At 38.9% G+C, this 27,160-nt stretch overlaps 1 protein-coding gene and 1 long non-coding RNA gene across 3 annotated transcripts in view; one reads left to right on the top strand and one right to left on the bottom strand.

The window, feature by feature from the left end:
• LOC140482302 (uncharacterized) overlaps nt 1–27,160 on the bottom strand; it is a 107,885-nt gene that overhangs the window by 12,966 nt on the left and 67,759 nt on the right. The gene's annotated exons all lie outside the window — the stretch shown is intronic.
• Nucleotides 1–27,160, top strand: part of itgb5 (integrin, beta 5) — a 144,482-nt gene that overhangs the window by 55,290 nt on the left and 62,032 nt on the right. The window contains exons 9-10 of the mRNA XM_072579543.1: nt 2,941–3,075; nt 7,561–7,990. Of these exons, the coding sequence (XP_072435644.1) occupies nt 2,941–3,075; nt 7,561–7,990 (565 nt within the window). The remainder of the gene's footprint in view (nt 1–2,940; nt 3,076–7,560; nt 7,991–27,160) is intronic.

Raw genomic sequence — 27,160 nt, 5'->3', positions numbered from 1 at the left:
AAATCATGGTACTGTTTTATTCTCTACTGATCAAGTGGAGAGCTTGCTTAGTTTGAGAGAAATCTAGTTTTGAAAGTTTTATGTGGTGAGTTTCTGCAGTGCATCTTGTAGATAGTACACATGGTTGCTACTGAGTGTCAGTGGTGGTGAAGGGATGCTTGTGGATGTGCTTTGTCCTGGATGGTGTTAAACATCTTGAGTATTGTTGGAGTTGTACCCATCCAATCAAGTGAACAGTATTCCATCACACGTCTGAACTGTGCCTTGAAGATGGTGGACAGTCTTTGGGGAGTCAGATGGCGAGTTACTCTCTGCAGCATTCCTAGTCACCAATCTGCTCTTGTAGCTACAGTTTGTCCAGTTGAGTTTCTGGTCAATGGTAACCCCAAGGATGTTTTATAGTGGAGGATTCAGTGCTGGTTACACCATTGAATGACAAGGTACAGTAGTTAGATTTTCTCTTTATTGGAGATGGTCATTGCTTGGCATTTATGTGGCATAAATATTACATGCCATTTGTCAGGCAAAGACTGGATTTGTCCCGATCTTGTTGCATTTGAGCTTGGACTGCTTCGGTATTGGAGGAATCACAAATGATACTGAACATTGTGGAATCATCAGTGAACATTCCTATTTCTGACCTTATGATGGCAAGAAGGTCATTGGTGAAGCAGGTGAAAATGGTTAGGCTGATGACACTACCCTGAGGAACTCCTGCAGAAATGTCTTGAAGATGGCATGATTGGCCTCCAACCACCACACCCATCTTCCTATGAGCCAAATATGACTCCAACCAACAGATATACCTATTGATTCCAGTCTTGCTAGGGCTCCTTCATGCCACACTTATTTAAATGTGGCCGTAATGTCAAATGCCATCACTCTGACCTCACTTGTCACAGGCTTTGTGTCTTCAGTGTATGAAAATATGAAGCTAGACTGACATGCTTCCAGCCTGAGATGACAACAACAACAACAACCTCCCCTCGCTAGCATTCCTGTGAGGGACTATCTCCCGTCAGTTCCTGTGTCAGGGTGTAGATTGGGATGGATTCCATACATCTGGAATGCTTTGCTGTAACTATTTTGATTCAGCATTTTACTTGTTGAACCAAGAAGAGATCTGAGCCAGAAATTGCTGAACAGAAAAGAGAAGTAAAAGTTTCCTTTTGCTTAGGAGCATTAAATAAAACCTTTTTGAAATTACGACTTGTCTTGAATTTTTCGTCATGATAAATGGAAGGCCGTGAATAGAATGATAAGCAACTTTGTATTTGGCATTGCAAGGGTCTTCATTGGGATATTGAATTTATCAGCAGAAGTTTGTTATGCCTCCATTTGTTGGACACCCCAGGGATACAGTGATATATGACTTGCTGGATGTAATGTTCCCACCCTCAGAGTCAGCTAGCCTGGAGATGTGAAGGCACATGCATTAGTCAGAATGCTACCGTGAAAGGACCCCATCTCCACAGGGATTAAATTCCAGCTGAGAAGACCTAAGCTTCACCTTCCCACCTCACTGCCAGTTGAGTCCCTTAAGTGGTAAATGGCCAGTTAAGAACCACTTAAGGGCCTATTTCATCCTTAAATCTGCAAAAATGCCATCCTTGGCTTAAGTTCGTTTTGTTTGTATATTGAGCAAAAGATGCATGAAAGAGTTTATCTGGATTACTTGTACAGTTTCATTCTGTTGAAGATTCAGGCTAGCCAGAAAATTTATGTAAACCTTATTTAGGGGTATTTCTCCATTTCAGTGGTAAAGATACCTCAAATGTTTATATTTTGTATTTGAGTGTGAATGTTTAGAGTTATGGATCCAGTTTGTCAATTAAATTGTTAGTTAAAGAAGTATCTCTTAAACTTATAAATCTAAAGACTTCACTTTATGATTCTTAGGTTATTTAGATATTTTGGGCTGTCATTATGCATAAATTGAATGTATTTTGCAGAGGATATACTGTTAATCTAATGTTTTCCTTATAGCCTACATTTTATTCTCTAAATCCTTCCCTATCTAAATTGTACATGCTATATTTTCATCAACTTTTGAACCTGAAAATACTGGCTGTAGAAGTGATCCATTGTCAGTGCTTAAATGCAATGCGTGCCTAGATTCCCAAATTGCATGTTAGTTATGTTTCTGCTCCATTTCCTCCTGTTTTGGCACATACTTTGTTGTTTATCAGATGGAAATCTCAGCTCATTTGTTCCCCTAGCCTTCTAATGTTCTATGAATCTCTTAAGATATGATTGATAATGGATTTTATACTGCCCCAATATTGGGTGTGAAGTCAGAGAGAATAGATAAAAGCCAGCAAATGGCCTGCATGTCATTGGGCCTATTGAGGCCCTTAAGTGGCCAAAAGTCCTCATACCAATGGTTCCAGTTTACCTGTGGAGGCTTCACCATTTTAACTGCGTAGACTGGACTCCTACTTCTAAATGACACAGCACCACCACTACTGCTACCAACAGTACTGCCCCACCCCACCAACAAAAACATGCACACACTTTGAAAATGCATAGACATTTAGTTGCATTTTCTTGCCTGCACGCATTTATTTGAAAATGATGGTTGTTAGTTTTGCATATTTCCTTAGTTTGTCTAATTTCCCCCCAGAATTGTCAATTGCTTGGCTTATGACTTATTTCCAGATGCTGAAAGTCTTTTTTAAAACAGGATGAATGGTGAAATTAGCTTCACAAATTTTCATCATAATTGTCTCTCCCTGCAGCCATTGTTGGCACACATGCAATACAAATGGCTGCAGTGTCAAATTTGGCAGACCTAATTTTATAGATGATTGTTTTCTAGAAGTGTTTAGTTACATGATAATCTGTGGTATTAAATGAACTGAGATTAATGCATTCATTACATAGAAAATATTTTATTTTTCATATAAGTGCATTAAAGAATATATGTTATCCTTGATCTAGAGTGTTCGGTCCAAGGTTGAACTGACAGTAGGGGACCAACCAAAAGACATTGAACTTTCCTTGACAGCCACATGTCAGGATGGTGTTTCACGCCCTGGTGTTAGAAAGTGTGGTGATCTTAAAATTGGAGACACGGTAAGTGGTCACTTGTTATTCTGTGATAGTTAAGAGTGTCTAGGTAATTTCTTTTTAAGCCATCCTTCATAAAATTTACACAGTTTTAAATTAAGACGATCATCTATAATGAAAGGACAGATGCAACTATGTGATGCCAACGTTATCCTGCCTCAAGTAGTATTTCTCTTCCCCACACAGAAGTTATTGTGTGTGTGTGTATGCGTGTGTGTGTGTGTACATGTACGTACTGTCATGGCTCTCCTGTGTACCTCCCCTATGCCAGATAACACACAACATACTGGCAATGCTGCAGATCTGCAAGTTCTGTTCATTCATTCTGTTATGCAATCAATCAGATTAAATGGTTGGAATAAAAAGCATTTTTTAAATTATTTCAATTCAAATAAACAGATCATTTAAATCAAACAAAATTAATTTGAGTCATAGTTTCAAATGAAATTGACAATTTTTGTCCCTTTCATATTTTGTTCTCATTAATGATTTGCATTTGTAGAGTGAATAAATTTTCAAGTTACGAAGTGCTCCAGAAACACTTCTCACTACGTCCATGAAGTTCATTTATCTTAAAGACCACTCCATAAATGTTATGAATCCTGCAACATTCAACTCCTTTCTTCTAATTATCGAACGAGCATGCACTGTTTCTTGTTGATTTGTAGACATGCTCGGCTTGTCCTGTAAGCATTCATCTCTCTGAGTTGAGAGTGTGTTGCTGGAGAAGCACAGCAGGTCAGGCAGTATCCAAGAAGCAGGAGAATCGACGTTCTGGGCATAGGCCCTTCATCAAGAATGAAGAGCATTCATCTGTTTACCATGGCCTTTGCATTCTATCCTCTAGTTCCTGAAAGCAAAGCCTCCAAGGGCTCCTGCTTCTGCCTTTACCTTTCGTACCTTGCAGAATTGTTCAGTTTGTCTGGCTGCCCGGATGGGAAAAGCAATGTATTCTTTTCAACTCCCTCTCGCTCAAAATTTATTTTACTGGATCTGAATTAAGGCCTGAATTCTCCCCCTTCCTGGTCAGGAATGTTGATTTGAGAGTTCCCAGTGTTGCAACCTTGTACCATGTAAAAGTTCAACAAAAGTTCCACTTGTTGATCAGGGGCTTAGCTGAAAATGGGAGTCATGGTGAGTGAAGCTGGAAGGATTTTGGAGGCTGCTATCTGTGAAGGTAGGTGGGGCGAAAGACTGCCTTAGTACTTCAGCATATTGTTGAAGAAATTAAGAACAGAATGAAACAAAACGTAGCCCTCATTTTTCAATAATAACCCTTCTCTTCACCCCTCTATGTAACCCAGTGCCCCAACATTGTGATCTTATGCTCTCCATCACTTCATGGTTCCTTAGATTCCCTATGGCTCCCTATGTCTTCTATAGTCCCCAAGCCCCTTTATAGCCATATGTTAATTGTTGTTAATTCATGCCAACCATGCCCCAACCACCACGCTTTTTCCTGTGCCATCCTATGTGAATGCCATCTCCATGTGAACACTTCAGGTCCTGAAAAATTCACTATTTAGAAAATATTTTAAAAACCCATTCACTACACTTAATTACTTTTAATCCTTAATAAAACAAGCATTTGAGTTTGTAGTCTCACTGCAGAGTTTATAAGCATATGAAGCTGTCATTGATTTTAAAAAGTTGTGAAACCAATCATGCAGCACTAATCCTGTAATTATAACCTTCTGTTTTTGCCACATGACAGTAAATAGCAGGCATAGTCTTGTTATTTTAAATGCTGCAGACTGTTTTTCAAATTTATAAATGAACAGTTCTGATGGGTCATCAGACTGGAAACTTTGCTTTCTCATCACAAATACTGCTAGGCCTTCTGAGTTTCACCAGCAATTTCTGTTTATGTTTCAGATCTGCTGCATCCACAGTTCGTTCTTTTATTTCAGTACATATGAACAGATGTTCTCTTGCTTGTTTAAATGGGAACCAGGGAATAAGAAAATGGGAATAAGAAAAAGCTCAGAGGGAAAGTGAAAAATGAGGGGATGGAAGCCAGGGGGGCAAGTATCAAAAGAGAATGATGGCTAATATAAAAGCAAGCCAAAAACCTTCAAGAGACTTAAAAAGATAAAGTAAAATAAATGGAGAAATTGAACCATTTAGAACCAAAAAAGGTGTATTTTGCATGGAGGCAGGGGCATACCTGAGGCCCTAAATGAGTATTTATCATCTGTCCTTCCCAAGGGAAAAGATGGTGCCAAATCCATAGGGGAAGGAAAACTTAGTACTGGACTGATTAAAAATCTGTTTAAAGAGGAGGCATTAACAAACTGACTGCACTTAAAGCAGATTAATCAGAAGGATTGGATGAGCTGCATCTGAGAGCTGAAAGGTTGCAAATTGCAGGGGCACTGGACATAATTCTTCTTCGAGACAGGAATGATGCTAGAGAATTGCACATGTTACACATCTTGTTCAAAAAAGTGTGTACAGATAAGCCCAGCAACTGCATACTATTCTGGTTAATCTTGGAGGGTGAGAAATCTTTCAGAAATGTTTCAGTGATAGAAGTTAGCAGTCATTTTGATACGTGTGGATTAATTAAGGAAAACTAGCCTGATTTTAAGGACAAATCATTTATTTAGTTTGACGCTTTTGAGGTATATGAGAAGATTCATTGGAGTGTGGTTAGTGTGAAGTATATGGACTTTCAAAAAATGTTTGGTAAAAAGTCACACTATAGTCTTGTCCGTAGAGTTAAAGCTAATGGTACAGTAAGGATATTGACACTATGAAAACAGCTGAGTGACAGGGATTGGTGGAGAATGGCTGGTTGCTTTTGGAAAGGCATTAGTAAATGTTAGGACTCTGTAGGGTCAGTATTAGGTTCTTTCTTAATGATCTAGTCTTGGGTTTACATACCATTATTTCAGACTTTTCAGAGAATACGAAACTTGTAAGTATATGACCTTGGAAGGGGAGAGATAATCATCAAGAGGACATAGACATGGTGATAGAATAGATCAAATGTAGTGCAGCAAAATGTTTAGGTAGAGATAATATAAAATAAAGGAAAGATTGTAAAGTTGGTGTAGGAGTTGAGCAGCCTGGGTTTATGTATATAAATCCGTTAAGGCATCAGGGCAGGTTGATAAAGTGGCTTATACGTCTTGGATCCTGGCCCTTATAACTTGAGACACGAAATACAAAGGCACGGAGGCTATTGTCATAATTAGGAAGAATTGATTTTGTGACGTTGATTCTGGCTATTTTGGTACTGTAGCAGGAGAAGAAACCTGACTGAGTACTGATGTGGGAGGCAACAACATGCTCAAAGGCGTGAGAGAGGAATGCAGTGATAAAAGCAGAACGGCTGCTAGCACATGTAAAGAAATTGTTCAAAAGCAGCCTGAAGTATCCGAAGTAAAATTCCAAAGCCTGTTCATGCCTAGAAAATGGGTGGTAAACATCAGTACTTCTGACCTTCTTAATTCCTCCCACAATCATTCAATGGAATAAGAAAAGCATTGAGTAACCACAGCATGTGGCCATGGCTTGTTGTATTTATGCAGACTAAAATTTGTTCATGGTTGGTTGCAAATTCTGCATTTAATGTCAGAATGAATTTAGTACCATGATGCTGAGGGCTGTTTGCGCCATAGTATTTTGGTGTATTTTAATCCAAATATATAAAATTTGGATTAAAATAAGGTTAGTATTCAGTGTCCCAAATTTAGCCTAAATAGTATTTGGTGAAAACAGTAGTGACCATGTTAAAGTACGTGTTGGAAATAGCTGTGGAAGTTTTAGGAAAATGAGCTTTGCCTGTGTTTCCTTGAGCATGAATAAATGTGTTACACTCACATGAATAAAGGATTAGACAGAACCGTCAATATAATACAAGAGCGTGAATGATGGCTCGATGTATAGTGAAATATAAGAGGATCTATTGGACATCCAGCTGTTCTTCTGCTAATAGCAATTTTTATATTCACTTCAACCATTGTAAGGTTAACTCTATGGAGGCTTTGCCCACCCAGGTTAATGTTAAAATTACTGCCAGGCCCAAAAGTAGTATCCGATCCTGACCTGCATGATTAAGGAAAGACCTGTAAATTTTTGTGGATAATTAAGCTCTTCATCCAGAGGCTGCAGTAAAAATTACATTCAATAGGATATAGTTGGCTTGAAGGCAGGCAGTCTGCCTGGTAGAAATCTCAAGCAGATCTTTGTTTTTTAAAATACTGATTAACAAAATTAATATCTCCATAACCTTTCAATGGAAGCCCTTTTGTTTTGAGCAAAGTATAATGAAATATTTGCATAAGATATTTTGGAAAGATTGTGTGGCGTTCTGGACTGTGTGTAAATAATCTGCTACATTCAATTTCGGGCTATACAATTTTGTTGTTCACTCCCTGAGATGCATTGACCAAGATCATTGCTTTTAAGTGCAACAGTGTTAAGATTGTTGTATCTTTGAACTTTTATAGTGTTGCTTTCTTTAATAATGTTCTTTCTGTTCAGGTGTCATTTGATGTCACTGTAGAAGCTAGGAGCTGTCCGGAAGCCCAGACCAGAAATAGCTTCACCATTAAGCCAGTTGGCTTCAAAGATTCACTGAGTATAACGTTTGGTTATATTTGCAACTGTGACTGCACAAGTGGGATGCAAGCCAGCAGCTCCAAGTGCAATGGTAATGGAACCTATGAGTGTGGGATCTGTAAGTGTGATCCAGGCTTTCTGGGAGCCAATTGTGAATGCCAGGATGGAGAAACCAGTAATGTATTCCAGACGTTCTGCCATGAAGCAGAGGGAAGACCGATCTGCAGTGGCAGAGGGGAATGCAGCTGCAACCAGTGTGTCTGCTATGAGAGTGAGTTTGGAAGGATTTATGGGACTTTCTGTGAATGTGATGACTTCTCATGCGCGAGGCACAAGGGCATACTCTGTTCAGGTAAGTTCAAATTCTACATGTTTAATTGCAGTACAGTATGATTTCTGTTTGCATTAACCTTTTATTATTTTGTTCTGTGGGAAAGATAGCTATCTATATCTGGGAATTTTGAGTGACGTGGATAATCTGGCACGATTTTTCAGAAATTTAGTGCCTATGGCAAATAAGTGCTGAGTCCTGTCTTCTGCACTCCCCACCATCCTTTACCCTTACTACCACAATAACAACTCATCTGGTATTTGTCATGGGTTAATCTCTGGAAGCATGCCTGAAACTAGAGATTGTAATAAGTTTCACCATGTTTTGCTTTAAAACGAATGCCATTCAATAGATTTTAATCTTGTCAAATACCTCATTTCTTATAAAGGCAAACATTTATGTTCATAACTCCATATCAAAAGCAGTTAATCTTTTAATCTCTTTGATCTGGAATCAAACTGGAGTTAAATGCCAGTGTCTTCCATTCAGGTGCAAGTCTACTGGGAGGTAAGTAGAATGTAATGTGGGAATTCTGTGAAACACTGCCACATAATTTAATGGATAGTAACTTAAAAGGAAAGCTGTTCTAATTGTTTCTACTGGAACAAAGTTTTAACATATTTGTATTTGCAGCAGGTTAAAGTCTTCTCATATGGTTCAATGATTGTGAAAGGTGAGGCAGAGAATGGAGAATATGCTTTGGCAGTTGACATGTACAAGAATGGCTCCCCAAGATAGGGTAAAGCTGTTGGACTCAACAATCAATACCAACTTCACATTTCACACTCAAATAGTCAAGAACACTATGTATTGATATTGACAAGACAGGGAATGCAATGAGAACCAGCTACAAACCCCGTTTAGGTTAATATCAATAATGGGAAAAATTGTAGGAAGAATAACTTTCTAATTTAGTGCAGAGGTATAGCAATACCATAGTAATAAAATCAACTAGCTTTGGGTGCAGCTGATTCTGTCATCAAAAATGTAAACCTTTTAGGGATGTTCCACTATCTATTTATGAGTAATTCTCCATTATAAATCCTGCATAATTCTGTTAATGTCATAGAACATAGAACATAACAGCGCAGTACAGGCCCTTCGGCCCTTGATGTTGCACCGCCCTGTCATTGAATTAAACCAAAGTTTAGAAAAACCAGGATAGACCAGGTAACAAGTTTATTACAAAAATAAGCAATTGTACATCTAAGAGCTCCATGTTGATGCAATAATGAGTTTAGTGTCTTAGAGGAAAGATTCTTGGATCTCCACTATTCCTATAGTAAACACTCATATCAGAATTAAATATAAGCATGTAACATTTCCTAATAGGAGGAACAGTAGAGATTACAGGTAAAACAAAAGGTTTATCTGATTTCTGCTGGCTACACATTTGGGCAAATTAATGGCAAATAAAATTTATAATGTGCAATGAACAGTTTTGCATTTCGGTCAAAATGTGTACATCATAAACATATGCTAAATGGAATTGAATTTAGGGAGAACTTAAAACGGACTTGAAAGTGATAGACTCATCACTGCCAAAGTTTAAACTCTGAATATTGAGGCTGCATTTGACATCTTGTGTGCAGTAATGAGCATTTCATCTTAGAAACTTATAAAACTGTGAGGTGTACATTCACAAGTTTCATATATAAAGAGAGATTTGAGAAGTTAGGATCTTTGTTTAAAACTGAGAAGGCATGATTTGATAAACTTCAAGATAGAAAGAGTTACAATAAATTTAATGGTGACATTACTTCCATTGATTGGTAAGACAAGGGGGAACACAACTGCAAAATCAAACATAAAATGGGACACCAGAAAAAAAATGTTTTTACCCCGAATAGTTAGCGTATGACATTCTCTGCCAAAAATCTTCATTTAATGTGGAAGTTATCCCTTTAAAATGGAATTAGGCACTTGCATAATAAAGTGAGATACTTAAGGTTGAAGAAAGCAACCACAAAACCTGGATCAAAATATTGTCATTTTCTAATTCAACAAAAGTTAAATTAATGAATGTGAATGTAGTACGTGAAAAGCACATTTATCCATTAGAAAGGGACACCTGTATCTAAGAATAACAAGAATAATCTGTTCAATAGTGTATAGAAACAAAATCATTGGAAGTGTTCAAATGTGGAGGATTTCTGCAACAAATGGTTAGACTGATAGAATACTAGATTAACCGAATACTGTTATTGTTGTTTGTGTAAATTACAGCCAGTTCATAGCACGTGAAGCATTTTTTTTAAACAAATGAGTTTGTATTATCTAAATACGAAAGTCATGAAATTGAGTCAAATAAAATCATGCTAATGTTACAGAAAAACTGAATTTGAAAAACATTTATTGAGACAGTTGTGGCCACTAACAGCATAAACCTCAGATTGGCTATGACTGGCTAGGTACTAGTGTGATATGTGGATGCTCCAAGCTTTCAAAATGAGCAGATTATGATGTTAAACAACTGCTAATGTGGATTTGATGAATGAATGAACGAACCGTATCATCTACAGTAGTCCAAGTCACTTAATATCTTTTAAACACGCGCTATGAACATGTACTCAGCTGCATGCTGGTCTCCCCATAAGTAACATTAAAAAGTTAACTGTCCATTTGGAGAGGTGCTTTTGACTTGCTTTTGGGATGCAGAGTTAGTGAAATTATTGTTCATTTGTTGAAGGAATTTTATTAACATTCGGATTTTCAAGCAAGCTTTGTTATTGACAAAGATGTCGGAGTGGTTGATTAACCTACTGGGGAGAAACTTTGCTTCATTAACACTGGCAATAGTTGCAGTCCTTTTGAGACAAGTGTTATAGTGCTGTTGGACGCTGTGAGGCATAATGTATCTGTCTCCTGGGCTGCAGCAATACTTGGAAGTGGCACACAGACAATAGAGAGGAGAAGCAATGTGCAGAAAGTGATGCTGAGCTCAACTTGAAAGTTTTCACAGTTTAGTATCTGTGGTAGTGGCTGCGCTATCAGATCAATGGGTGGTTCTCCTTTATTAGAGAGCTAGTATAGCTTCAACCTAAGGCAGTAGCTCTTAGATATTTGATAGCAGACAAGCAGAAAGGAAGGATTGGGTGAAGAACAGTGGGGGGCACACTATTTGCAACTTGCGTTTCATATCAAATAGCAGAATGATGGGGAAATGGGATTTGAGTAGGAGCATAACCCAAAAGAAGCCTACCTGGCAGTCAAAGAACATTGCCAGTGGGCTAAATTACCTCATTGCAGGAAGACAGACTTCATTGAAAAGGTAAAAACAATAACTGCAGATGCTGAAAACCAAATACTGGATTAGTGGTGCTGGAAGAGCACAGCAGTTCAGGCAGCATCCAAGGAGCAGCGAAATCGACGTTTCGGGCAAAAGGCCTTGATGAAGGGCTTTTGCCCGAAACGTCGATTTCGCTGCTTCATTCATTGAAAAGGTGTCATGCCATCAGGATCTGCCAGTCAAATACCACCATCTAGAAGTTTCCCTCCAAACCTCAGCATCCTATCTTGGAAATATATTGCCATTCCTTCAGTGCTGCTGAGTCATAATCCTGAAACAAACTTTCCAGCAGCATTTTGGGTATACCTACCTTAAAGGGTCTGCAGCTGTTCGAGAAAGCAGCTCACAGTGGTGAGGTAGCACTGTTACCTCAGTGGCTAGCACTGTTGCCTCACAGTGCCAGGGTCCCAGGTTCGATTCCCGCCTCGGGCAACCGTCTGTGTGGAGTTTGCACGTTCTCTCCTGTGTCTGTGTGAGTTTCCTCCGGGTGCTCCGGTTTCCTCCCACGATCCAAAGCTGTGCAGATCAGATGAATTGACCATGCTAAATTGCCCATAGTGTTCAGGGATGTGTAGGTTAGGTGCATTAGTCCGGGGTAAATGTAGAGTACTAGAGGAATAAGTCTGGGTGGGTTTCTCTTCAGAGTGTCAGTGTAGACTTGTTGGGCTGAAGGGCCTGTTTCCACACTGTAGCAATTTGTGTTAAAAAGGAAAATACCACCATCTCAAGGGTATTTAGAAATGGGAAATAAAGCTGGCCCAACCAGTGAAGCTCACATCCCAAGCATGAATAAGAAATCTGATTGGCTGGCAGCTCCTGATGTGCTGGCAGTGTATAAACTCAATACTGCAGGCAGGCTCTTGAAGGAGAGAGCGTGAATCCTGATGTCAGGTTATCCTTTTATTTACTCATGGGACGTGAGTGTTCTGGTGGGGCCAGCAATCATTGCCCATACCTAGTTGCCATTGAAGGTGGTGGTGAGCTGTTTTCTTGAACTGCTGCAGTCCATGTGCAGTAGGTAAATGCACAATGCCCTTAAGGAGGGAATTCCATATTTTGACCCAGTGACAAGGTAAAGTCAGGATAGTGAGTAGCTTGGAGGAGAATGTGCAGCTGATAGTTTTCCCCTGTATCTGCTGCTACTGTCTTTCTCGATGGAAATGGTTGTGGGGTTGGAAGGCATTGTGTAAGAATCTTTGGTCGAATTTCTGTAAAACATGTTTGTAGATAGTAGCAACAGTGTGCACGAAGTAGATGCTTGTGGATGTGATGCAGGGGGTGTCGGGAGGTTTCCCTAACCACCCACCCCCCCCCCCCCGCCCCCCAACACCATTTTATACTTTTTGTAAAAACAAACATGGACTGCCCACTGTACCAACTGTATTTGGTATGGCTCGTGCTTTATCAGTGCAAGTTGAGTTCTCAATTAGCTCAGTTGATCCTAAATATTTTTTCTGGATTGCGGGTGGGCTGCTAATTTTGACTCCTGTCCACCCATTCTGAATTTGGATAGAGAACTTGAGAGCAGGTGGGTAGGTGTTTGGCTAGCCACCCTGGCCAACATTACATGTCCGTGTACCGAAAATGCATGCAATTGGGGTATGTCATTTCAAATCCACTGTCTCCCTGAAACCTCTGGTGATGTCAGATCCAACAACCTCAGTCCCTCTACAAAGCACCATCTCCTCCAGAGGGCTCAATTAATGCAAGCATGCCTAACCCTCAGGTTTTCTGCACCCTTTGCTAATAGCCCACCTTGTCCTGCAAGAGAGAGAAAGGGATGTCAGTGAGCTGGTGAGTGTGTTTTCATTATTTTTGGCTGATCTACCAGTTATAGGTAGATAACATAAATGTTGTGGAAGCTGTGAGAGGTGGGTGTGAAGCTGCCAGCATTAGTACATTTGTGAAAGTAATATGGAGCATCTGAGTGTTGGGCTTGAATTATGGGTGAGTAATGAATGTGTGGTGCGTTGAGCAGCAGGAGATGGGGAGCAGTATGTAGGAGATGTCCTCGGCAGACATATTCACTTATCTTGAGGGCCTTGTGAAGTATAGGATGTGGTGAGGTCACACCTGAAGTACTGTGTACAGATTTCATCTCCTTACTTGAGAAAGGATGTACTGGCACTGGTTTGGGTGCAGAGGAGGTTCACTAGGTTGATTCCAAAATTAAGAAGTTTGCCTTATGAGGATTGGGTAGACTGATACTATATTCATTAGAATTTGGAAGAAAGAGGGTGTATTTTATAGAAATGTATAAAGGGAGTAAATAAGATAGGAACAGGGAAGTTGTTTCCATTTGCAGGTGAAACTAGAACTCTGGTGCACAGCCCCAGGATAAGGGGGGCAGATTTAGGACTGAGTTAAGGATGACCTCCTTCACCCAAAGGGTTGTCCATGAAAAGATCAGCCATGATCTTATTGAATGGCGGAGCAGGCTGGATAGGCCAGATACCTATTCCTGCTTCCGTTTCTTATGTTCCTATATTGAACATCTTCCCATATTGCAGCCGAATTCCAGGAATTGACCTCTGTGGCTATCTCCCTTTTCATTATACATGTTGAGTGTTTCTAACCCATTCAGGAAAGATACATCTTTCTTCTTTCTGGCTAAATTACTCGTGTCTCCAATGCAGCACTAGAACACCTGAAGGCCCCTAAGGCCTGTTGCCGTGCCTGCCCTTCCATACAGATCTTTCAATGATAATTGGAGTCCAGTTGCTTGAGAGATGCACTCCTTTAAGAGGGAGAGCCTGTGCTTCCGATCGGCTAACTGGGGGTTGCACTTAACCACACATGATGCTAATACTCTGCTTGAATGTGCAGCCAGAGAAGTCTGCATTCCATCTGCAAGCTGAAATCATTTAGGTAAGGCAGCAGCATTCAGATAAATCATTGCTGCTTCTTGTTCTTGGCTTATCTTAAGGCTTGGTGATTTTTACTTTTGCTGTCTGCAGTAAAAAAAACTTTTTTTTATAAATGTCTGTTTTCAACTTGCACAGAAATTTTTAAGGTGCATTGGTGACATTGTGGATGATATTTTGGATAAATTATGAATTTATTTTGTATAACTAGTTTCTTTAGCAGTCTGTTTATATGTCTAGCTACAGATGCTCAAACTGAGGAATCACACACACCTCTGTAATTTAATGTTCTTACCATCTGCTATATATTTGCAGAGGAAATTTCCTGCTTCTTGTACTTGCACTTCCAAACAATGTGTAGATATTGTGACTGAAAATTTGGTTTTGAACCCAAAATCTGTAGTAAATCAGTGAAAACTTCACAATCCTGCAGACCCTAACCAAGGTTCTCTCTCATTCAAATTTTATAAAACATTGAAATGCAACTTGCGAGTTTATTCTCACTGAACTGTGGCCAGCTCTGATGTCAATTCAGACTACAGGAAGATCCTCTTGAAGGAAAAGTACACATACTGAAAGATAATATGTAATTTACCTGAGAATTATTGATAAGAATGGGGCACAAAATTCCTTATGCAAATTATAGAACCAAAATATGCTGCTAAACTTAAAACAGCTGCAAAAATGCTTGTTGCAATACTATTAATTCAAGATATATACTTTTGAAAATCTATTTTTCAAGAGTGAAAGTTGAAATCTACTTAACCCCATCAATTGTACAGTGTTAATTTATAGTTATATTTAAAATCAACATAGTGACTTTATTGATCTTTTTAAAGTAAATTAGAAAATCAAATGATTTGGAAGTACATATTGTGTTGTGTTCTAAGTTGCCCTGTAGCCAAAATAGAAGCCATCACTTGTGTGGTATCAGGACTGAAATTTCATTTAAAGACCAATTATTATCTTATATTTAAGTAGCTGTTTGTTTCTGTACATTTTAAGACATTGAATAACCCAGTTACACAGAAATCATGGAGCACTACTATGTTTTTAACTTGACAATGCTTTCCAGTTAACAAGATGGTGTCCAGTTAATCTTAATAATTGAGTACTTTAGCCTGAATTAATTTTAGTTTGATATATAACTTCATTTATATTATTTTCAAAAACTAAATCCAAATTTGTATCTCCATCTCCTTTTGTTTGTATCGAAGAAAGTCTAAATAAAACATCGACACGTTAACCTCGAGATTGAACTGATGTTAGCAGGAAGTAAGGTTATGAGGGGTCTGAGGCTGAAAGAAGTGTCTTTGTGTTCTGCTACCAGCAAAAATCTAATTCATGCAAACTATTAGAATACAACTGCTGGTAAACATTGCTGTATTGTTCATTCTTCATTTCAGAGCTGTGCTTTTTGTTTATTTTTAATTGTTTTTTATCAAGATAATTCTGAGGGAGCACACCAAATATTTGATATATACAATGCTTTTCTTTCAAATATGTTTGGATGTTGGCTTTTGTGTATTTCCTAATTTGACCATTTCAAATTAGAATTCAAGATAGCTATGCAGTTAATAGTTCTGCATGTTAAATTAGGGACTATTATGGCAAGAGGCTATGACATGACTTAGTCACACATTGACGCTCAAACTAAGCTTGACGTGGTGATTGAAGGATCTCTTATTCCTCCATAGATACATGATATGGAAGAGTATTGGCAGAAGCCTGAAAATCATCACTGTCCTCATTATAATTCTATAATTCAACTAATTGTTTCAAAGGAAAATAGTAGGCTGTATCAAATCATCTGCCATATGATCTGTTGTCTGAATTAGAAAATAGGGCTTGAAGTTAGTTGGGAACTGTTGTTTTGGCAATGAACTAACAAATTAACTGCTAACAAATAGATCTGAAAGGAATAATATAATGATCTTTTTAAAATTATCAATAATTCTTTCTAAGTGTGCTGAACATTGTCCATCTTATTTTGGATTATATTTTCAGTCTATTTATGCTGCCACAGTATGTATCAAATCCCAAATTTCAAAAGAACATTAAGCATGTCATTCAGTGCATCAGGCTTCATTCTTGAACAAATCTTGCATATTTGGTTAAGCACAGACTTGTCCACATGCCTTGAAGGAGTTGACTAAGTATAATTGAGCAAATGAAAATAAAGGTGTGAGGGCTTGCCCTCAACCCCAAACTGAATAAAGGCAACTGGTGGTAAGTTTCATGCAAAATGGAAAAATGGAACTTGCTGCTTCAATCACCTGGCTGTCCTCATTGATGCACCCACTTAATATAAAAGTGAGTCCTAATGACTGGGTAGGACCACAATAGTTTTTAATCTGAAATGATCATAGCCTGTGCCAGGGAGCTTTTGATCACTTCTACAGAGCAGAGGTGTGTGTGTGTGGTTTTGGTGGGGGGTGGGGGGCTGCTAGGCTCCCTGTAACAAACTGTCCAGCTTCTATACCCTCACACCCCAATCAGACCAAAAACCTCAACCTCAGCTCATAAGGCAAGCTAACTTGCCAAACACATTAGTCAGTTGGCATTTATATGTGGCAGTGTTGGTGTGTGGGGTGTTCTTTGCTCTGGCTATGAAATACCATGTTGTAAATATGACCTCGATTGGGTCCTTAGCAAATTAATTGTGTGCCTGACTCCATAAAGCAGATTGATGACAGAGGTTACAAAATTACAGATGAGCCTTCCCTTACTGAAGGGATTGAAGTGGGCAGAATTAGACAATGTGGAAAGGTGGTGAATCTTTGAGGAATTTTTTTAAATTACTTGAGAGTTATTTTTGTTTGCTTTGTAACCCAACAGCTGTATAGGTGATGGTGTTGAATGCTCTACTGTTATGGACCAGACCAAATCCTCAAACTGTATTAAGAAGATAGGCTAGACACTAACTTTGTTTCTTAAATTAAAGATAAGTGTAAGGCATTGTGTGCTGGATGCAATTCAATTGGTCAAACTGCCAGGTGTGACACAAAACACACTTTATGAATATGGTATAAATAAAATGCAGACTAAACAGAAGGAAAATAATTGGCTTAACAAAATAATATATGTATTAACTCCTACTAGTTAACTGTTCCACTATAGTAACATCCCTTAAACATTCTCTTGGCAAAGGCAAGTTCAGTAAAATAGATTGTCTCCCTGCAATTCTAGGAGCAGAAAGAAAACCCCAGCTTTTCGCTGTAACAGAGAGAAAAATAAAACTTTCCACATCCAGCTTCAAGACCCCAGTAACTGCTACTGAAGGCTAAATGTTTTTAAAAAATCATGATTCTGAGGGAGCTTAACCCCTACCCATTCATGCTGCTTCTGTTGTTCCAACTTTAAAACAAAACCAAGGCTTTGAGCTGTTCACTTTATTGACTTAGGAGCAGACTACTCTACACCTCTGTCACAACCTTTTCTTTTTTGAAAAATATAGGACAAAATAAGTGAGTGTATTCACTTTTTAATGAGGACAGTGACAAGCTTCATCCACCCGGTGATCATTTAAACTGAGAATTGATACCTAGTTCTTCCCATGTGCCCAGATGAATTAGTAATGATTGCAAATGTATGGTAATAAGGTCCTTGACATCACCTAGCCATTGAAAGCTCAAGGGGTAAGTCGGACATTCTCTTGCTCAAAGTTAAAAATCTTTTTTTTCCAAAATTTCTCTTCATTGCCCACATCACTCAAGGGTAGGAAAAATTGTCATTTCTTCCTAGTTGTGCAGTTATGTAGTATTGATGATCACTTCAATCATGCCTAACTTCCATGTATGTGGTGCATTACATAGGGCATGGAAAAATATGCATTTGACTGTAGCAACACTATATATACACCAACTTGTACACTTATGGACTAATTTATAGAATCACTACAAATCTGTTTAATCTGATTTCTATTTTATTCTGGCAGAAAATAACTTGATAAAGCACATTTACATTGTTGACCTCTAATGTTTACATACTTAAGTCCTTGAATGTTTCTCTAAAATATGCAAGTGCTAAGATACATGGCAGTCTTTCCACAGACACTCTTTCACTTATCTTATTATCCTTTCTCTTTGGACATTTTTCAATGGCTGGAACTCATTGTTGCTGTGATAACTAATTTGGAATTTTATAGGGGTTCACTGTGGTATGAATTGAATTTTACAAAACACAGGCTTTGGATTATGCAGAGCAGAACACAAGGTTTCTGTGGAGAAAGCTGATGATTAAGTTATGATGCTCTATGCAGGAAAATGTCATACAGAGAAGAGCCTCATGGGTTAATCACAGCAGTGTTACAGTGCAGAAGGAGGTCATTCTTCCAATGAGCGTTATAACCACATTTACTTTATTGAGGAAAAAGAAGAGAATACAAATCTTGTAAACGGCCTGAAACTCGCACTCAGCTTTTCTATTCTTTTTCATTAACTATGCCTACAGAAAAGTTTACATGATCTGAAATTCAGAAATACCTTTGGTAATTCATTGGAATCCATCATCAGTAACCAACCTTAATTTACAGCCTCCCAAATAAACTCAGTGCTGACCTTATGCTGAGAACGTGCACGCGAAAATCATTATCGACAGAAGATGTAAAGAGCAACTTTTACAAATTTTTTATACATAACAATGTTTAAGTTGTAGAATCTATCTCCTGATGGAATAATTGTGTAAGGTTATTTGGAGCAAGACTTCAATTATATAATCTCTGCAGTGCAGAAAGAGGACATTCAGCCCATCAGGTCTACACCAACCCTTCGAGCATCCCATCCAAACCCCAAACCCTACTCTATCTCTGCATTTACTATGGCTAATCTACCTAACCCACGCATTCCTGTACACCATAGATAATTTAGCATGGCCAATTCACTAAATCTGCACATCTTTGGACTGTGGGAGGAAACCAGAGCACTCGGTAGAAACCCATGCAGATGTGGCAAGAATGTGCAAACTTGCATTTATTGTCTTAAAATCCCAATAATATCAAAAGAAAGAAGATAAAGCAATAGGATGTATTTGTTTTTAAAGAAAATGTTTACTGATACATATACTATTAGCCATTAAGTACTTTTGAAAGATCTTGTAGGCAGTTCTGTACAACATAGGTTTGAACCAGTGACAGAAGAGTACACTCATTCATGACAACATATGTACTTTGCATTTTTAACATCCTTACAGCATGTTTATTACCAACTTATGGCATGTTATGGTTAGTTTTGTTGTAGGTGTTGACTTCTAATCAGAGCCGCTGACATGGTCTAAAATCATTATGTCTAAAATCGTCATAGCTAAAATCGTGTTTAAAGTCTGAACTAGTGTTTGTACTTCACTTCTAGAGGTGTTCTGAGGTTGCTATTTCATTCATCAAAACATTTTTTGTTCCTTGACATTCCTATCTCTTGTCTTGAAACACACCATTGTACACTAAAAGGCCCCATATGCTATTCTTTTAATTCAGTCTGGCTTTTCTACAGCTTTGTACTGCAAACTTACAACTGTATTTCTGTTATAAATGATAGTCAATTTACCAGGCAATTATGTTCATTTGACAGTAATCAAATAGTTGAGTTTTGCTGAGATTTGAGGTCAGTGTCTGTGTAATATAACCCTCAGGACATGGTTTTGGCATTCTTAAAAAATTGTACACTGTGCGAGTAATTATACTTATAGGACAATAGGAGTAGAAATGGGATATTTGACCTCTTGAGCCTGATTCACCACTCAACTAGATCATGACTGGTGTACAGGCTCAACCTAATTTTCCTGCACTGCCCACTACTCCTTAGACTTTCAGACATTAAAAATATTGTCTATTTCTATCTTAAATCTACTCAAGACTAAGCCTCCGCACCTGTTGGGAAAGAAAATTCCAAAGAATTACAATTCCCCTGAAAGGTGAAGGGATTCCACCTCATCTCAATTCAAAGTGGCCCATCTCTTATTCTGAGACTCTGGTTCCAATTCCTCCAACCAAGGGAAATAGTTTTCCTGCACTAACCCTGACAGGCCTGGAGTAAGTTATGAACATGAACAGTAAGTCATGAACTTAGGTTTCTATGATCATCAACATTTTCCAATCTCTCAACGTTAAAGAAATACTTTGAGGTTGTTGTGCAGTGATAGCGTCCCTATTTCTGAGACAGGAGGCCTGGGTTCTGAAAAGGCTGCATAGCAAATATCTATAAAGCAGACCCTACTCCTTTTTTTCTTTTAAAAATAAAAGCAGATCCTGTATAAAAAGAAATAAAGCGCTCCCTGGCACTGGTTTCCAAGCAGTGCAGTAGTACTGTCTGCACCTTTTGTAGAAGGAGGTCCGGATTCAAGTCCTATCTATACCAGATGTCATTGAACAGGTCAATTAAAAATATCTACACAACCTCTCACAGTTTACAAAACTCTGGAGTTAAAAATTTGTATTCATTTGTGGGATGTAGGCATCGCTGGCTGACCAGCATTAATTGTCAATCCCTCATTGCCTTTGAGAAGGTAGTGAGTGGTGAGCTGCCTTCATGAACCACTGCAGGCCACCTGCTGTGCGTTGACCCACCATATCATAGGGAGGATACTGTCCCAGTGACAGTGAAGGAAGGTGACATATTTCCAAGTTAGGACATGAATGGCTTGATGGGAAACTTGCAGGTAGTGGTATTATCATGTATCTGCTGCGTGTTTTTTCAGGTGGAAGTGGTTGGGGTTTGAAAGGTGCTGTCTGCAGTGCATCTTATGGATTGTACACACTGCTGCTACTGAGCTTCGGTGGTGGAGGGAGTGAATGCTTGTGGATGTGTTGTCTATGAAATGGGCTGCTTTGTCCTGGATGGTATCAAGCTTCTTGATTGTTAATGGAGCTGCACTCCTCCAGATAAATGGAGAGTATTCCATCACATTCCTGACTTGTGTCATGTAGATAGTGGACAGGCGGTGAGTTATTTGCCACAGTATTCCTACCCTCTGGTCTGCTCGTAGCCAGGGTGGCGAGTCCAATTTAGTTTCTGGTCAATGGTAGCCTCCAGGATGTTGATTAGTGGGGATTTTGGTGATGTAATACCATTGAATGTCAAGGGGCAGTGCCTCTTATTGGTGATGGTCATAGATTGGCATTGGTTTGGCACAAATATTAGTTGCCAATATTAGGCTAAACCTGAGTATTGTCCAGAACTTGTTGCATTTGAACATAGACTGCTTCAGTATCTGAGGAGTCACAAATTGTGCTGAATATTGTGAAAACATCAGTGAAATCTCCAATTCTAACCTTGTGACGGAGGGCGAATCATTGAAGCAGCTGCAGATGGTTGCGTCGAAGAAGACAATACTCTGAGGAACGCCTGCAGTGATGTCCTGGAGCTGAGAAGACTCACCTCCAACAACCATGACTATCTTCCTATGTGTCAGGTATGACTCCAAACACTGGAGGGCTTGCTCCCGATACCCATTGATTCCAATTTTGCTTATGCTCCTTGATGCCACATTCTGTCAAATGCAGCTTTGATATCAAGGACTGTCACACTCGTATCACTTCTAGAATTAAGCTCTCTTTTTGTCCATGTTTGAATTAAGGCTATAATGAGGTTCGAAACTGAGTGGCCCTGGTGGAATCAAAACTGGGTATCACTGAGCAGGTTATTGCTGAACAAGTGCTGCACTGTTGATGACACCTTCCATCACTTTACTGAGGATCAAGAGTAGACAGATGAGTTGGTAATTGGCTGGGTTGGTTTGTCCTGCTTTTTATGTACAGGACATATCTGGGCAAATTTCCACACTGTCAGGTAGATACCAATGTTGTAACTGTACTGGAAGTCCTAGGCTAAAGGAGCATTAAGTTCTGGAGCAGAAGCTTTCAGTACTGTTGCTGGCATGTTGTCAGGGCCCATAGACTTTGCGGTATCCAGTGCCTCCAACCATTCCTTAGTACCACAGAGTGAATCAAATTGGCTGAAGACTGGTATTTAATGCTGGGACTACTAGAAGAGGCCAAGATTAATCATCCACTTGACATTTCTGACCTGAAGATTGTTGCAAATGCATCAGCCTTATCTTTTGCACTTGTGTGTAGGCTCCGCCATCATTGAAGATGGAGATATTTATGGAGCCATCTCCTCCAGCGAGTTGTTTAATTGTCCACCATCATTCATGATTGGATGTGACAGGACTACAGCTGAGGTTTGATCTGTTGGTTGAGGGATTGCTTAGCACTGTTTATTACTTACTGTTTGGCATTCAAGTAATCCTATTTGGTAGCTTCACCAGGTTGTCAACTCATTTTTAGGTATGTCTAGTGATACTCCTGGCATGCTCTCCTACACACTTCATTGAACCAGACTTGATTCTGTACTTTGGTCATGGTTGAGTGGGGGACATGCCAGGCCATGATTGTGCTGAAATACAATTCTTCTACTGTTGATGGCCAAAAGTGCCTCATGAATGCCCTGTCTTGAGTTGCTAGATCTGTTCGAAGTCTGTTCCACTTAGCATGATGATAGTGCCACACAACATGATGGAGATTATTCTCAATATCAAGGCAGGGTTTCATCTCCACGAGAACTGTGTGGTGGTCACTCTTCTTGGATTCCAACAAGTTTGTCAAACATTTGATTTCTGAAAGGGAACAGTTATTCACTCTGCTTAATCCTATCATTACTTTCTACAGCATTCTTAATAACCCTTGCATTTTCTCTACTTCTGATATGAGGCTAACAGATCTGGAATTCCCCATTTTTCTCTCTTTCCTATTCTTTTCTTAAATTGCCTGGTTACATTTGCTTCCTCCAATCTGCAGTAACTGTTCCCGAATCTACGGTTTTGAAACTTTACCACCAATGCATTCACAATCTTTACAGTCACTTCTTTTACCACTGTGGCACGTAGATCTAGTCCATGTGATTTACCAACTTTTAGTCTCAAATTTCATCAAGACTTTTTTTTTAATATTACTCATTCTTATTTATACTAATTTCTTTCAGTTCCTCTTTGTCACTAGTCCTTTGGTTCGCTTCATTTTATTAGGCCAGAGGACGAACGTTAGAGTTACAGGGCTAGGCAGATACTTCACTTAGGTCCATTACCTTCAGATTGCAGAGAGGTAATAGCACAGCTCACAAATGTGGCTGCACAGATCACAACAATACTGACTTTTTCTCACAAAGATATGATCCCTTTTGTCACTTTACCTAACAGCTGTTTTCTAATGGAATGATACAAGACTGCTTCTATTGGCTGGTCTCTCAAGTCTCTTTGTTTTCTGGTAAGAATGCAAGTTTGAATTACACGTCTCTGACTCACTTTAGTGATTGCACTGATAGCCTCATTTCTAAGCAAAAGTGAGGGGCAACCATAATGCAGCAATTCTTGATATTTTTTGTCATTGGATTTGGATGTTGTTTGTTGCCCATTCCTAATTACCCTTTATGATTAGATACTTATTCCAAATGTTCTTTCTCTCTTTTTTTGTTCATTCACTGGTTGAGAGCACCACTGTCTAGGCCAGCATTTATTGCCCAGAGGGCAGTTAAAGATCAACCACATAGTTGTGTGTCTGGAGTCGCATGTATGCCGGACAGATAGGGATGAGATTAGTTCCAATAATTAGTTTATGGTTACCTTCTACCATCTACTGTGGTGGAATTCCAACTTGTGTCCCCAGAGCATTACCTGGATCTCTGGATTAACGTTCTAGTGATAGTACCACTAGGTCATCATTTGCCCATATGCTTTATCTATGAAATCATTCTGGTTGATATTGTTCACTGCAGCTCGGCACTGCAGGATATGTTGAGCTATTGCATTTACTAAGCCTCTGAGTCTTTCTTGTTAAACCTTTTCACATTTATTATGATATTGATTTGAATAAAAGGATAATCAATATTCAGTTTCCATCATTTATACTTGAGACCTTCTGCGAACGAAATGATTTTAAACAGAGACAAAAACAGACCTGAAATGGCTGCCATGATTTCTTTCCTGCATTTAGGCAAAGTCCTGGAAACCAATGTGGAATAAACAAAACTCTGAACTGAAACTAACGTTTCTATTTAAAGACATTGAAAATACGCAACTTAGTCAGGCGTCAGGATCTCTACCTCCTGTTTTAATTGACACTTTTATGATTCTTTAGTAAAGGTACACTTTTATGGGTGGCACGGTGGCACAGTGCCACAGTGGTTAGCACTGCTGCCTCACAGCGCTGGAGACCCGGGTTCAATTCCCGCCTCAGGCGAGTGACTGTGTGGAGTTTGCATGTTCTCCCCGTGTCTGCGTGGGTTTCCTCCGGGTGCTCCGGTTTCCTCCCACAGTCCAAAAGATGTGCAGGTCAGGTGAATTGGCCATTGCTAAAATTGCCCGTAGTGTTAGGTAAGGGGTAGATGTAGATGTAGATGTAGGGGTACGGGTAGGGGTATGGGTGGGTTACGCTTCGGCGGGGCGGTGTGGACTTGTTGGGCCGAAGGCCCTGTTTCCATACTGTAAGTAATCTAATCTAATCTAATTCCAGTATTGGGAGATTAAAGGCTCACTTGGAAGTTATATATTTTTAAAAGACACAAGATCACCGGTCAAGAAGGAATTATGTTTCATAACAGAAGAAGGCACTATCTCCCTGATTCCTCGTCATTTTGGAAGACAGCACTTAGTGAAGAAAAGCATTTTAATAAAAACAGAATGCTGGAAGTCTGAAATCAATACGGAATGCTGGAGGAATTCTGTGGGTCTGGTGGCAGAGAGAAACAGAGTTAAGGTTTTTAAGATGCGTCATTCCTTTTTTAAGAGGAATCATTCTGGTCTCAATATTAACTCTATTTCTCTCTCCACAGATGCTGCCACATGTGTTTAGTTTCTCCAGCATATTCTGCATTGGTTTCAGTGAAAAAGCAAATTGAATTCTGGCTGAATGTTTATTTTCCCAAAGATATCTATATATTCTGTTGCTGCTAAAGGTACAAGTCAATCTTAACAGCTGTAGTCTTGGTTAAAAATCTAACACCTTGAGAACTGTTGTAAGGATTTTAAAATTGCATAATCTTTTTTCTTCCTATCTATACCAAGCATTCTTCTTAAACTTTAAGCCTTTTTTGTGTGTGTGGTTGATGTCATGTTTTATTATTTTTCTCAAAGCACTCAAGAACACTTAGTAATTGGCTCCTTAATTTTGACTAGTACTACAATTAATTGGAAGTGTGATTATAACTGTGTGCTGAGAAAATAAAATAACACTTGTTGCAAGCAATGAATATGGGGGTTAATTAGAGGGGAACCAAATCAATCTCCCCAACTTGATTCATCTGGGTGTGACGCATTTGAACACTCATTCATGAAATAGATGTGTTGCTCATTCTTCTTCATTATATACAATGCATTACACTTCTTCTCCATGTTAGAGTTTACTTGCCACACACTTATTTAGATTAGTAAATTGTGTAGTTTCTAGCTACCTCTTTGAAATCTTCTATTCCTCCTAATTGGGTATGATTTAGTAATTTAGTAGTCTTCGTTGAGCTTCAGAATCTAAATCATTCATGTGGAATAGTGGTCTCAGAGTCCATGGGCATAAGTAATCCCCTGTTCTACCTATAACTCTTAACATGTTGTCTTTTCTCTGGCCACTTTCCATTGTTTTCTCCCAATTAGCTCAAATCTTATCCTTATGAAATCTTTCCCACTATTCAGTAGAGCTTTTAATTTAAATAGTAAGATTTTGTGAAACTTTGTGAAATGCTGTTTGTAAACCTTTCATGTACTGCTTTGAAGTCTTAAGTGCAGTTGACTTCAGTTTTCAGTTCATTAAAGAAATCAAAGCGGTTGATGAGTTAAAAAGTTTTCCAGCTAAAACAATAATCAATGCTGCATACTTAGTTAATTCTCCATTAGTAATTCCTGATAATTGATTCCATTATTATTAGATTAGATACCCTACAGTGTGGAAACAGACCCTTCAACCTAACAAGTCCACACCGACGCTCTGAAGACTAACCCACCCAGATCTACTTCCCTCTGACTAATGCACCTAGCATTATGGTCAATTCACCTAACCTGCACATCTTTGGACTGTGAGAAGACACCGGAGCATCCAGAGAAAACTCGTGCAGACACCGAGAGAACGTGCAAACTCCACATAGACAGTCGGCCAAGGCCAGAATTGAACCTGGGGCCCTGGTGCTGTGAGGCTGTAGTGCTAACCAGTGAGCCACCGTGCCACAGAATGGAAATAAAATTAATGGATTACTGCCATTTCTATTTAGCCACACATATTAAAACAGAAGGGTTTGAAAATATTGACATTGAAACAGATTTTTGCTTGAATCAGTGACCTTAATAGGGTGTCATAATTAATGAATACAGTTGATTTAGTCTTATAAAAGAAATCTGAATATAAAATTGGTCTCTTTATGTTCAGTTGTGACAGTATTTTACAATGCTGTGTTCTCCGCAGGTAGAAAAAATATTTAATGCACTCAGTACAAACTTGATACACAGCCAGTGTCTAAAGATTATAGTGCACCAAAACTGATTGCAGACTAATAATTTATCTGAATGGAAGATCTTGTAGCATGTTTGGAGTGGAGCAGGATAAATGCATTAACATATCTTGAAATTTATAAAATCATTGCAAAAGATTATTTTTAAAATAGCAAGAAACATCAGCAAATTTATTTGGAAGGTCTATCAAAAAAACATAATCGTTCAACGAAAGTATTATTCTGCAAAGTGCACAGAAGAAACAATCCTCTCTTATAATAGAGTTCTCCTCTTCTGGAGATGGAGAGAGCTGCAGAACTTTTTTAATGCTAATGTTTGTCTTCTACATTACGCAGTTCAGACATCATAGAGTTACATAACACACAAATGGATCCTTTGGTCCAACTTGTTCGTGCTCGCCAGATATCTTAAATTGATCAAGTCCCATTTGCCAGTATTTGACCTGTATCCCTCTAAACCCTTTCTATTCTTGTATTCATTCAGATGCTTTTTAAATGTTGTAATTGGAACAGCATCCACCACCTCCTCTGGCAGCTCATTCCCTACATGCACCAC

The sequence above is a fragment of the Chiloscyllium punctatum genome, chromosome 10 (assembly GCF_047496795.1).
Source record: "Chiloscyllium punctatum isolate Juve2018m chromosome 10, sChiPun1.3, whole genome shotgun sequence".
Classification (NCBI taxonomy): Eukaryota; Metazoa; Chordata; class Chondrichthyes; order Orectolobiformes; family Hemiscylliidae; genus Chiloscyllium; species Chiloscyllium punctatum.
This window is presented reverse-complemented; position numbering and strand designations above follow the sequence as displayed.